Source organism: Vombatus ursinus, unplaced genomic scaffold (genome assembly GCF_900497805.2).
Source record: "Vombatus ursinus unplaced genomic scaffold, bare-nosed wombat genome assembly UNPS02015012.1, whole genome shotgun sequence".
NCBI classification, from domain to species: domain Eukaryota; kingdom Metazoa; phylum Chordata; class Mammalia; order Diprotodontia; family Vombatidae; genus Vombatus; species Vombatus ursinus.
Genome location: NW_020954790.1, coordinates 1,067,771 through 1,080,322, shown reverse-complemented (window position 1 = coordinate 1,080,322; position 12,552 = coordinate 1,067,771). Strand labels below are relative to the sequence as shown.

Below are 12,552 nucleotides of genomic sequence, written 5' to 3'. Positions count from 1 at the left end.
TTGGGGGGGGCACTGCTGCTGCGTGGCCTGCCCTGGGGGCGTGGACCAGTAGGATGCTGCTGCTGCTGCCTGGCCTGCCCTGGGGGCATGGACCCATAGGGGGCTGCTGCCTCCTCCGCCCTGCCCTGGGGGTTCTGACACTGGAGCCTCTGACAGGTGTTTCCTGGTATTTCCCTGGGGCTTCCCTCAATGCTCATGCCTTCCCTGTGGTGATTACTGCCCACTGACCCTGGCTGTAGCTTGTTGGTACAGAGTTTTGGCTGGGAGCTTCTCCAGGGCAGCGGCCACTTTTTGTCTTTCTTTGTATCTCCAGTGTCTCTCCTGGTTTACAGTTGGGGCAGCTAGGTGGTTCAGTAGATAGAGCACTGGGTCAGGAGTCAGGAAGCACCGAGTTCAAATCCAGCCTCAGACACTGGACAAATCGCTTAACCTCTGTCAGCCTCAGTTTCCTTAAGTGTAAAATAGAGATCAGAACAGCACCTCCCTCCCAGGGTTGTTGTGAGGATCAAATGAGATCCTGTGTGTTAAGTGCTTAGCCCAGTGCCTGGCACACGGTAGGTCCTCTAGGAATGTTCATTCCCCTCATTCCCTTCCTGTCCTGAGCTTGGGCCACTGGTCCATGCGCTTCCCTAGAAAGTGCCAAGCAGTCATAGATCCCCCGTGTTTCTGGGAGGGTGGGCTTCTTCCGAAGCACACATGCAGGAGCTGCCTGGATAGCAGGTAGGAAGCCCACAGCGTTCAGCCCTCGGCCTTTCGGGATGCCTTTCTGGGTTCTTGGGACAGGGAAGATGGTTTGATGGAAGCCCAGGATGGAGAGGGGGCTTTGAACGGAGGGCAGTTCTGTGCTCCAGGAAGTGTTCAAAAATAACAATAGTAATGAGGAGAGCTAGCATTCACATAGTTAACTTGGTACAGATTGTAAAGTGCTTTACAGATAGGACCTTGTTTGATTTTCACAACGACCGTAGGAGGTTGGTGTTGTTATGATCCCCGTTGTACAGATGAAGAAACTGAGGCAGACAAGGAAAGTGACTTGCCCAGGGTCACACAGTGAGGGGCTCTGATGCTAGTTTCGAACTCAGGTCTTCCTAACTCCAGGCCAGGTGCTCTATCCACTGGGCCACGTGGCTGCCTCCGTATGGTACAAGGACTGTGAAGTCCTGCCCTGGGGTTTAAGGACAAGATGGGGGATGTGGGATGTGACACGGATTGAGGTGTGTTGTGTTCACGCCGTGGGTGCAGGTCAGAATCTGCCTGGGAGCCTCTTAGTGGACATGGCCTCTATGTGAGAAATGGGGAGGAGCTGGGACCGTCGGGGAGGGGGTGGTCACCTGCTCCCTGTTTCAAGCCTTTGAAGGGTCTTGGGAAGTCAGTCAGACGTTGTTCCTGGCCCCCACCAAGGGAGGACAGGCATTTTTTCTGTGCCAGGAATGTGCCCTCTCCTTCCTTAGCTCCGCCTCCTGGTGTCAGGGCCCCACTGATAGCCCACCCACCTTCCCAACCCTCTGAGTGCTGGTGCCTCCCCTCTGTGGTCTCCAGTGTGTCCCATTCTAGCTCTGCCCTCCTGCCCCCCCAGACTGAGAGTATGTCTTTTCTTTGTATCCCCAGTGCCTGGCACATAGTAGGTGCTTAATGAATGTTGATGGACTGATTGAGTGGCCACTGGACGGGAGTTGGAGAAAGGGCTATTTCTGCTGAATGGGAGGCAGGAACTCAGAACAATTCCAAAGCTCTCTGAAGCTCCTGAGGGAGAGATTGGCCTAGAGGCTGGAGGTTGGAGGGGTGGGACTGGCAGACACCTGTGGGAATGAATGGCCAGAGGCAGAGCTGGCAGAGAAAGTGAAGGGGAATAGGAGGAAATGATGCAGGAGAAGGAGACAGGCCGCAGAGAGCCTCAAGGTCTGAGGCGTGCATTGGAGAGGGAGAACGGATGCAACAGGTCCAGGCAGGAGGAAGGTTGGAGGTGCGTTGTCCAGGTCTGGTGGGCCAGAGAGGTTGCGGATGGCTCTGGCCCCTTTTGTCTCCTTCTCTGGCTGTTTCCTGTAGCTACTGCTCCCTGAGGACAGGAGGCCACCCAGTGGGACTCTCAGGAGTCCTCCCCTGGCTGCAGAAGGGGCCACCCCCACGATGTGGCTGGTCAGGGGCAAGGCCTACCCCTTGCCAAGGCTCCTGGTTCTGCCCTGTCTGTTCCCCCTGCCACATGAGTGTCCTTGAGCTGTTTGACAGGGGCTCTCCAAGTCTTCTCTTCTCTAGTTCCCTGACCTGTTTTCCTGCCCCGGCCCAGCCTGCCTGACTCAGACACAATCTCAGCTTGTTTAAGGGCCAACCCCGGCCTGCCCTCCCTTGGCAGTTCTTTCAAAAGCCCTTTCTCTTGACACATGTCGTCATGGCAAACGCCACAAAATGCATCCCCAGCAAGCTGAGCAAAGCCACCCAAGGTTGGTGTGTGCACGCGCGTGCTGTTCTTTGGGCTCTGGCCTCCCTTTCCTCATTTTCTTTCCTGCTGCTGCCCTTCAGGCCTTCCCACCCAAAGCCCTAGGATAGTAGAGATCAGGTGGTTCAGACAAGGCTAGTTGCCTTCTGCTAGGTCACACAGCAGTTGGTGGCAGAGCTGGGATTTGGGCTGCTGTAGTCTTCTGGCATCAGAGAAGGGCATTTTATCTGGTCCCCTCGCTGCCCCCTCCTCACTCCATGGGCGGCTGCAGGAATGGCCTCTCCCACACCTCTCCCTGCTCAGGTTCTTGTCCTTCAAGGCTCAGAGCAGGTGCTGCCTCCAGGAAGCCTCCCCTGGTCTTCTCCACCTACCCCCACAATCAGCAGAACTTGACGAGAAGGAGACTCATCTGGGTGTGAATAGAAGGAGCGCTATGGAGACTCATATGGCAGGTTCCCGTGAGAGCTCGGTATACCCTTTGCTCCTGGTGGTACCTGCTGGGACCCAGCATGCATCCAGTCCTTCTGGACGGGACTACTTGACCTCCCTGAGGGCAGCAGCCATTGTGTTCCTGGGGCAGTCTGGACACATCCTCCAGAGGAGGTCTGTGGAGGACAGAATGGAGGGCCTGGGGACCCTCCCCATAGAGCCCAGGAGCAAGGTGTCAGTCTGCCACGTACCCCACCCTGACGATTGCTCTGGAGCTTGGGGTTCACTGAGATCCTTGAATCTTTTTGAATCTGACCATGCCCTTCCCCTTAGGGAGATGATCTTCTGAACCGGAGTCCTTTGGATAATTAGTCAAAAATCATGAAGCCCCTCCTTGGCACTTTGCTGACCAGTGTGTACTCATGGGATGGGAGGCTGCAGGAACCCCTGTATATAAGAATGCCCCAAATATTTTTAAAATGGCTACCAGTTAGTTTGGAGAGAGAGGAAGTTCAAGTTTTGGAGAGAGGGAGAGGAAAAGCTTCTGCTTCCCCTGAGCCTTGAAGTAAACCAGGAGGTGAAGAGGAAGAGGGAGTGCATTCTACACAAGAAGGCACAGCTGGTGTAAAAGCACAGTCTGGGGATGGAGGAGCTTGTCATGGAATTGAGGAGGATGTGGGGGGGAGTGAGGCATGAGAAGATTGGAGAGGTGAGAGGGGGCTGGGTTGTGAAGGGCTCTGAATGCCAAGCCTAGCATTTTTTGTTTGATCCTGGAGACAGTAGGGAGCCACTGGAGTTTATTGAGTAGGAGGATGACATGGTCAGATCTGGGCTTTTAGAAAATCACTTTAATGGCTGATTGGAGAATGGACTGGAGTAGGGAGTGACTTGAAGCAGGCAGACTCCCTAGAAGCTATTGCAATAGACCAGTTGTGAGGTGATGAGAGCCTTCACCAGGATGGAGGTGGTGTCAGAGGAAAAGAAGGGGCATATTGGAGAGATTCTGGAGAGGTGAAATGGACCAGAGATATAGCAGAGATGAGATTGTGCAGAGGTGAAATGGACCAGAGATCCTGGAGAGGTGAAATGGACCAGAGATGCTGGAGAGGTGAAATGGACCAGAGATACTGGAGAGGTGAAATGGACCAGAGATGTAGCAGAGATGAGATTGTGCAGAGGTGAAATGGACCAGAGATGCTGGAGAGGTGAAATGGACCAGAGATACTGGAGAGGTGAAATGGACCAGAGATGTAGCAGAGATGAGATTGTGCAGAGGTGAAATGGACCAGAGATACTGGAAAAGTGAAATGAACCAGAGATGCTGTAGAGGTGAAATGAACAGGCCTTGGCAACAGCTTGGGATGGGGTGGGGTGGTGGACAGTAGGCAGTGAGAGACAGTGAAGAGCCTCATGTGACTCTTAGTTTGGGAGCCTGAGGGATGGAAATGCCCTCGACAGTAAGAGGGAAGGTAGGAGAGGCCAACACCAGGGTCCTGTGTTGGCACAGATGTGGGAGCAGTGCCTAAAGGCCTGGGCATGGTCACCTCATGGCACACTGCCCAGGCCCTCTGGCTCCTACTCCTTCCAGGGTAGGGAGAAGAGGAGCCCATTTAATCTGTCCCCCTTAGTCTTATGGACCAGCATCATGGAGGTATGGGGCTAGAGCACTGGCCTGGGAGTCAAGAAAATCTGAGTTCAAATCCTGTCTCTGACACTTAGTTGGTTAGCCTTGGGCATGTCATCTGATGTCTCTTTTAAGTGAAGATAATAACTGATTGGTTGTTGAGAGGATTAAAAGAGCACTTAACAAACCCTGGGGTGTTGTGGAAAGATTGGCTGTTTATTATTATTCTTAGTGATTATCAGGTGGGGAAGACAGGAACTGGGTGGGTCCCACAAATGGCAGAGGAGCAGGGACCCAACACTCTGACAGAGAGGGACAAGAGGGCAGTGCCCCACTCCCCTCTCAGGCGGGGCAGGCAGCTGGATGAGAAGCGATAAGGGAATGACCAGATGGAGGAAGAGGGCTTGCCGCCACCCAAACCTGGGTTCCTGTGTCCCATGCCGAGTCTCCTGGCAGCCCCTCTGTGAGGGAGATGAACTAAGGAAGACCCCCTGCTGTGGGTGCAGAAGAGCCCAGCAGAGATCCCAGGCCTCTTGTCACTGCTGCCTCCCTGGCAGCCCCTCTCGCAGTCTGCTCAGGGTTTGAAGTAGCATGTTTGCTGAGCCACCTGGCCCCTGTTCCTGGAACGTCTGTGACTACACCGCTGATTCCTTCTCTCCCTCAGTCGGCCTAATACCTTGATGCCAAAGAGAGGGGAGCCCACAGAGGCCATCTGGTCTGAGCCTGTCGCAAGCAGAAACACTTTGCTGAGTGGGCCCAGCCATCTCCCTCTCTGTCCATCTGCCTGTCCATTTGTCTGTCTGCCTGTTCATCTGTCCATCTCTTTGCCTGTCTGTCCGTCTGCCTGTGCATCTGTCTGCCTATCCATCTGTCCATCTCTCTGTCTTTCTTTTTATCTGTCTTTATGTCCATCTCTCTGTGTCTGTCTGCCTGTTCATCTATCCGTTTTTCTGCCTCTGCCTGTATGTCTGTCTGTCCTCCTGTCTAGGAGGTACAGATTCTGAGAAGGTCACCCCCACAAGGTTGGCCAGAGGGGAGTCACTTTTTTCAGCTCCAGTATTTCCCTAAGACTGTCAAGAGTTGGCCATCTCTGTGTTGGTGAAGGGAGCCCCATGCTACCAAGGGCAGATTCCTGGTCCTTCTCCCAGCTTGGTGTCATCTGCCCATCCAATGAGCTTGCCAGGAGCCAGCCCCGACTCCCAGGCCACTCCCCTGGGCTGGCTCCTGGCCTACGCTTTGTCGGGCCCCTTCCCTGGCTCTGTCCCAGGCCCTGCCCCTTAGCTCTCTCCTGGATCGTGGGGGGACCCAGCCTGTGGAGAGGTCTCTGGGCACATGCCAGCCTCAGCCCCCGTCAGCCGGCTCCTCCTCCTATCCTCACTTCCTGGCCTTGTTAAATGCCCTTTCTTGGCTGCCTTGTTTTTCCCATTGAATTATTTCACCTTCGCCTTTGCCCTCTGTGCAGATGTGCTGTTCAACTGACTTCTGTGAATGCTTAAGCTGTTTGGAAGGAGGGGGGAGGGCAGAAGAAGTATTTATTAAACACCTACCGTGTACCAGGCACTGTGCTCAATGCTTTATAATATCATCTCGTTCGGTCCTTACAACAACCCTGAGGTGGGTGCTGCTGTCATCTGTGTTTTGCGATTGAGGGAACTGTAAGGGTCTGAGGCTGGATTGGAACTCCAGTCTCCCTGACTCCATGGTGGCGGCCTTGTGTCCCTTGGACAGGTCTATTGTTGGGCTGTGGTTGGCCTGGGCGAGGGAAGGGAGCTACCATAAGGGCAGCCAGCTCCTGGCCTCCCTGAGACCTTGGGTCAGCTGGACAGGTCAGTCTCCACTCTGGCTGACCCCTATTTTCTCTTCTGTCCCCAGTGGGCACAGCTTCTTCAGCCAGTCTCTCAGTAACCCTGGGCAGGTGCAGCCCTGTCCTTGTGGGGGAATATGCCTTGCCCACGGTCTCGCAGGTACTCGCCTGGAGTATGGGCCCTTGGCTGGAATCTTCCAATCACAGCAAGTGGTCCGGGGAGGGAGGGCCCAGCTGTTGGACAGAGCTCTATCACCTCTTGGTGATAGCTGCTGTCTCGCCTCTGTCTTCCATTCTCCAGGCTTAGTCACCCTGTTCTTTTATGGCGGATCCCAGCATGGCATGTGCCCCAGACTTCTCTGTGGTCACTCCAGCTTAAGGTGGCGCCCAGCCTGATGACCCCTAAGATCTATTGACTTCTCGGTCCCTGGGTGTCTCCCCCAGAGTGAAGCTCTTTGCAGCCAGGGACCCCTGCGTCTATGGAGCACAGACTAGGCACTTCATACTTAGCCCTGAGGTCCTGGAATCTTATGAACACCTGGGCGAGAGGAGATGTCAGTCGGGCGAGAGGCGATGTCAGTCGGCCGAGAGCCTCACGGTTCACAAGGGCTCTCTTCTCTGCTGCCAGAGGACACGTGACTCAGAGCTGACTGCAGATTCAGGCGTCCCCACCACACTGATGCTGCCCTAGCCCACCCCCAAACCTGAGACCTCACCCTTCTTCTCTCTGTCTGTTTGATATTAAATGTTTTCCTCAGCAGAAAAGCGTGTTTCTGCCAGACCCTCCAGACTGGTGTAGGTGTGGCAGGAAGGAGGATGGCCGCCTCTAGGCTGCTGAGCATTCTGGAGTCCTAGCTCTGGTTGAAAAAGCCCCCTTGCCCTCTCCAGTATCAGATTCGGTGCCCACAGAACCCCCACCAGTGGCAGTGTCTTGGGAGCTCCTGCCCCGTGTGTGTGGAAAGCCATTGTTCTGGGCATTCAGCGCGCTGGGGCCCGAGGGAGGCTGGCCTGCCCGAGGCAGAAGACCTCTGGGGACCACGGGAGCAGGGGCCTTTCTGGTGGAGCTGCGCAGCTCCCCCTTCATTCCTGCTGCCTTGGTTTCTCTGTAGGGAATCTGGCGCATCCCCGTGGATGAGATTGACCGCCCGGGCAGCTTCGCTTCTCACATGAACCGCTCCATTGTCCTGCTGCTACAGGTGCTCTCCCAGCTAAAGGACTACGGCACGTTGCTGAGGGTGTCTTCAATGCTGCAGAGGACCCCCGACCAGGGGAAGTAAGTGGGCAAGGTGGGCGAGGCGTGCGGCTGGAGAACCACGTGCCCCTTTGGGGGGGGGCTTCTGGCCATCTGTGGAGAGAGGCAGCGAGCGGGCTTGGGTCCATCTGGTTACACAGAGTGCTCCCAGGGGCTGGCTCCATGCTGGGGCCGTGGCGGGTCGGAGGCTGCGGACTGTGTCCCGTTTCTAAGTGCACAAGACGTGCCATCCCCAGTATGAAATGCAGCGAGGGGCCCGGGAGAGAGGCAGGGGCCAACCTGTGTGATCCCTGGACTAAGGGGGAAGGGCCAGAACTGTCCACAGCACGAGATGGCTTCCCTGCTGTGTGTTTCCTAAGAACGGACCCTCCCCTCACTCCCTGACTCATTGCCTGTGTGTGGAGCCCCGTAGGGCCCAGCTGAGCCCACGTGGGAGGGAGGGAGCCAGCCCATCTGAAGCGCGGGCTTTGGGAGCCACTGATGTTCGTGGCTGTGCTGGGTTTCAGTGTGCGCTCGGCCCCGCGCTGGTCAGGGTGTGGAGGCTCGAACCCTGGCCAGGCGGCTTGACATGCAGTATCACCATGCCATAGGAAATACTTGCGGGATGCAGACCGCCAGGTCCTGGCGCAGCGGGCCTTCGTCCTTACCGTGAAGGTGCTGGAGGAGACGCTGAGTGAGCTGACGGAGGTGAGCGCAGACGGGTGCTGCTATTGGCCTCCCGAGTCAAGCCTGCTGTCTGCTTGGGCCTGAGCCTGCCCCTTAGCGCCCAGCCGGCCTGTGGGTGCAGGGGCCCGCGACGAGTCGGAGTTTGGGAAGGAGATCTCCAGGCCACCCGAGTGCCCCAGCAGGTCTGAGTTGGAAGGGTCTTAGAATGACCCCGTGGACGGGGAGCTTCCTTTCTCCTGAGGCTTCTCTTGGTGCCGAGCCTTCCTTGCTCAATGGCCTTTCTAGTCCGCAGCCATGGTGCCAGTCCCCTCCTTTTCCTCAGTCTCGTCTCCCCTCTCCAAGCCTTTGCACTGCTCTGCCCTGGAGCTCCCTGGGGGCAGGCATGCGGCTCTGTCTGTGTCCCCAGAGGCCGCTCGTGTGAGGCCCGCTGAGTCTCTGGGAACGAACCCCCATCGGGGTGCTCGGCTTCGGCGGTCCCTCGCTTGCCAGGAGAGCGCCCTGCCGCATGGGCTCTGACTGTTCGCTGCTCTTCCCCAGGGCTTGGAAGGCCAGAGGATGACGACAGGCGCTTCCAACAAGCCGAGTGCCGAGGACGGTGATGAGGTCCTTCCTAACAAGCCAGCTCCGTCTGACGCTGGGGGCGGGGGCAAGGGGGCAGTGCCCAGCTACGGCCCCTTGGCTGGGGACGTAGCTGACCCTGGCGCTCTGAAAGAACGTCCCCGGACGAGCTCCACAGAGCCCATGGAACTGGAACCAGAAAGGGCTGAGGCGGCCCTCCGGCACCCCGAGGCAGAGAGGCCTCCACCTGCCCGCACACCCAAGGACAGAGGGCCAGACGGCCGCCCCGCTGAGCTGTCCCTGGAGGACCTGAGCATCGGCTCTCGCCAGCCACAGCTGCCGCCACAGCCACTGCCACTGCTGACCAAGGGCTCGGGCCAGTCAGCTCTCGATGAGGCTGGGCAGAGGCCCAGCCGTAAGAGGAAGTTACTGGATGACCCCGAGTCTGGAAAGAGTCTCCTCCTAGACGCTTACCGAGTTTGGCAGCACGGCCAGAAGGTCATGGCCTACGACTTGGGAAAGATTGAAAAGATTATGTCTGAGACCTACATGCTCATCAAGCAGGTAACCGGGGGTCCAGAGTTGCCTTTGGGGTCCCTGTAGGGAGTTGGGACTGGGAACTGGAGGTGCATGGAGGAGGAGGGGAAAGGTGGGGCAAGCTTTGGGGCTTGCGACGCTGTAGTCAGAAGGCCCCAGCCGGCGTTAGGGTGGGGGCATTCATGCTGCTCTGTTAGGTCAGAGGCCCCCATAGGGAGTTGGGCCTGGGAGCTAAGGGCACCCCAGGGTGGAGGGAAAGAGCCGGAGCAAACCTGGGGACTCGTGACACCGTGGTTGGTCAGAGACTCCCAGCCAGAGTCAAGGCCGAGGTCCGGGGTTCCAGGGGATGTGCATGGAAGAGCCAGAGGCCTCTGTCTGGAGGTTCGTCTTGTTGGGCTCCAGGGTCACCGTCCCTGCTGCCTTGTTCCATGCTCTTTCCTCAGGGGAATCACTGGCTTTGGTCAGAGCTGTGCCCTCAGTGGGCCCTCTCTCCTGAGCTGAGGCTTCCTTCCTCCCTTTTCCCAGGTGGATGAGGGCGCTGCCCTGGAGCAGGCGGTCAAGTTCTGTCAAGTACACCTGGGGACGTCAGCTCAGCGACAGGTAATGAAGATTAGAGCTGGCTGCCTGGCCTGGCTTCTCGTGCCGTTGACCTCACTGGGCAATGCGGTTTCAGCAGGAGGCTGGCATTCTCCTATGCCTACTGACTGTCCCGGCCACTGAATAGATTCGGGGCCAAGGAGAGGGGTCCATCTCCCCCTGACCTCGGCCCCTGGCTGGGTGGTCTGAGCACGGGGCTAATCCTAGCTCACATATCTCAGGAGCTGGGAGGTTTGCTAAGCGCTTTATAAATAAGGTCTCGTCTGATGTTGACCCCAGTGCGGGGAGGGGGGTGCCATTCTCGTCCCCATGTTACTCATGGGGAAACTGAGGCAGGCAGCGGTGAAGTGACTTGCTAGGGTCACTGGGAAGCTAAGAAATGTCTGAGGCAGGATTTCAGTCCAGGTGTTCCAGACTCCAGGCATGACACTTTGTGCACTAACTGTGTGCACGGCCTTATCAATGGGTCCAAGGTGTTCAAACACAATATGACATGATGGGTCCCTTATAGAGAGGGCCTGAAAGTCAAGAGAGGGCACACCAGGCAGTCCAGGCAAAGGCTCGCAGGGGTGGGGTTAGGTGCTGGAGCCTCGTGGCATTGTGCCATACAGGGCCTTGAAAACTGGGTGGAGGGCCACAGCTACTGGCTAAAGGTCTGTGGGCCTGAAAAGGGGCAGTCCTGGATGGAGAGACTCCAGAATGGCCTCCCAGGGCCGAGGAGGCTGAGACGACTCTGGGCGGATGATCACAGGGGCTTGGTTTGGGGATAACTGAGCACGTACCCCTGGGCCCAGACTGAGGGCTGGCCTGCCACAGAAAGCAGTTGAGCTAGGGTTGGTCCAAAGGGATGGCAGGTCTGGGTGCTCCGGGCTGCACAGCCTGGGCAAGCGCCAGGCAGCTGCCCCAAGATGACAGTGGGACCCCTGTGCTGTTCAGAGGCTGCGATCTCCCTACCACCCTTGGCTGTGACTGCTCTGGTATCAGGCTTCTTGGCACATGTACCGCACAGGGGTGTCTCTGACTAAGCAGGGACAGGCCTCATCGCGTATGCACAATTGCTTTCGTAGCTCCACCAATGATGCATGGCCGAGGCAGCATCTGCTTGTATCTGGAGCGTGAGGTTCAGCCCTGGGCACGTCCTTTTACTCCTCATCTGTAAAGGGGAGGGGTTGGACTCAATGACCTGACACTGCTTCCTTGTGGTCCCCTCCTCGAACCCCTCCGTAACTCAGGGATTTTTCCCTGGGACTCACCTGTTGTTCCCCTCATGATTCCCATCCCATTTAGCATTTCTGCGCATACACAGCCTCCCATCTCCATGTCTTTGCACTGACTGAAAGGCCGTCCCTCTTCCCCTTTGCCTCACAGCATCCTCCTACATGAAGCCTTCCCTGATTGCTACCCACTGCCCTTGCAGTTAACTGTTTTCTGTTCATTTAGGGTTGGGTCCATCCATGCCTTTGGGGCCTACAGGCTTCCCACTTTCCGTCTTTGTAGATGGAGGGCGATCTGTCTCTGAGGGTGGCTGAGAAGACAGATAGGAAGCCTGGGCTGGCCAGATAACACGGGTGCGAGCCAGACCTGTGTCCTCCAGTCCCAGAACTGTGAGGATTCACAAAGCATCTGACAGGCATGCACAAACTTGCTCAGCCAAGGCTCTCTGAGATGGCTGTGGTTGCAAGTATGGTTGTCCCCATTTTTTAGAAGACATACTGAGGCTCATACGCATGAGATGACCCGCCCACGATTGTGCTCCTAGTGAGCAAGTGCAGGAGGCGGAATTCAGACTCCAGCTGTGGCTGGCCAAGAGCCAGATGAGGTGCAGGTCCGTGCCCTCGGCTGCAGTGGTGTGTGTGTTGGGGCAGGCTCACAAATCATAGAACCCCAAGATTTCTGTTGGAGGGGCAGGGCCTCAGCACCATCTGGTCTAACCCAGTTAGATCAGGAAGGTGGAAGTAAGGAGAGTGACCATTCCAGGGATATAAACAACCTGTCTACAGATACACACTGTGGGGAAGCCCAGCAGATTGACCTGGCTGCCAGAAGCATTGAGTCCCTAGAAGGGCTGTTTGTAGCCAGGCTGCAAAGGACTTAGAATGCCAAAGGGGTTTGATCCTGGAGGTCATAGAGAGTGCCTGGAGCTTATGAAGTTCAGGATGATGTGATCAGGCCTGTGCTTTAGGAAAATCACTTTGGTGGCTGAATGGAAGATGAACTGGAGGAGGAAGAGACTGAGGCAGGAAGATTCCCCCTCCTCACCTAGCAGCTACCTCAATAGTCCAGGTGTGAGGTGAGGAGGGCTTGCCCCAGGGTGGGAGCAAGGTCAGAGGAGAGGAGGCGTATTCAAGAGAGGCTCCAGAGGTGAAAAGAACCAGAGATGCTGCAGAAGTGAAATGGACCGGAGGTGCTGCAGAGGTGAAATGGACCGGAGGTGCTGCAGAGGTGAAAGGGACCGGAGGTGCTGCAGAGGTGAAATGGGCCTGAGGTGCTGCAGAGGTGAAATGGACCGGAGGTGCTGCAGACGTGAAAGGGACCGGAGGTGCTGCAGAGGTGAAAGGGACCGGAGGTGCTGCAGAGGTGAAAGGGACCGGAGGTGCTGCAGAGGTGAAAGGGACCGGAGGTGCTGCAGACGTGAAAGGGACCGGAGGTGC

At 56.8% G+C, this 12,552-nt stretch overlaps 1 protein-coding gene across 3 annotated transcripts in view; it reads left to right on the top strand.

Annotated features, from left to right (window-relative positions):
• The window catches only part of CABIN1 (calcineurin binding protein 1), a 107,190-nt gene that overhangs the window by 81,480 nt on the left and 13,158 nt on the right, over positions 1 to 12,552 (top strand). For 2 of the 3 annotated variants that reach the window (XM_027845617.1, XM_027845616.1), the window contains exons 30-33: positions 7,401 to 7,564; positions 8,134 to 8,230; positions 8,747 to 9,331; positions 9,830 to 9,904. In XM_027845617.1, coding sequence (XP_027701418.1) covers positions 7,401 to 7,564; positions 8,134 to 8,230; positions 8,747 to 9,331; positions 9,830 to 9,904 — 921 coding nt within the window. Of the gene's footprint in view, positions 1 to 7,400; positions 7,565 to 8,133; positions 8,231 to 8,746; positions 9,332 to 9,829; positions 9,905 to 11,398; positions 12,360 to 12,552 lie in introns of all 3 variants that reach the window. The other variant, XR_003567670.1, reaches the window with a different exon arrangement.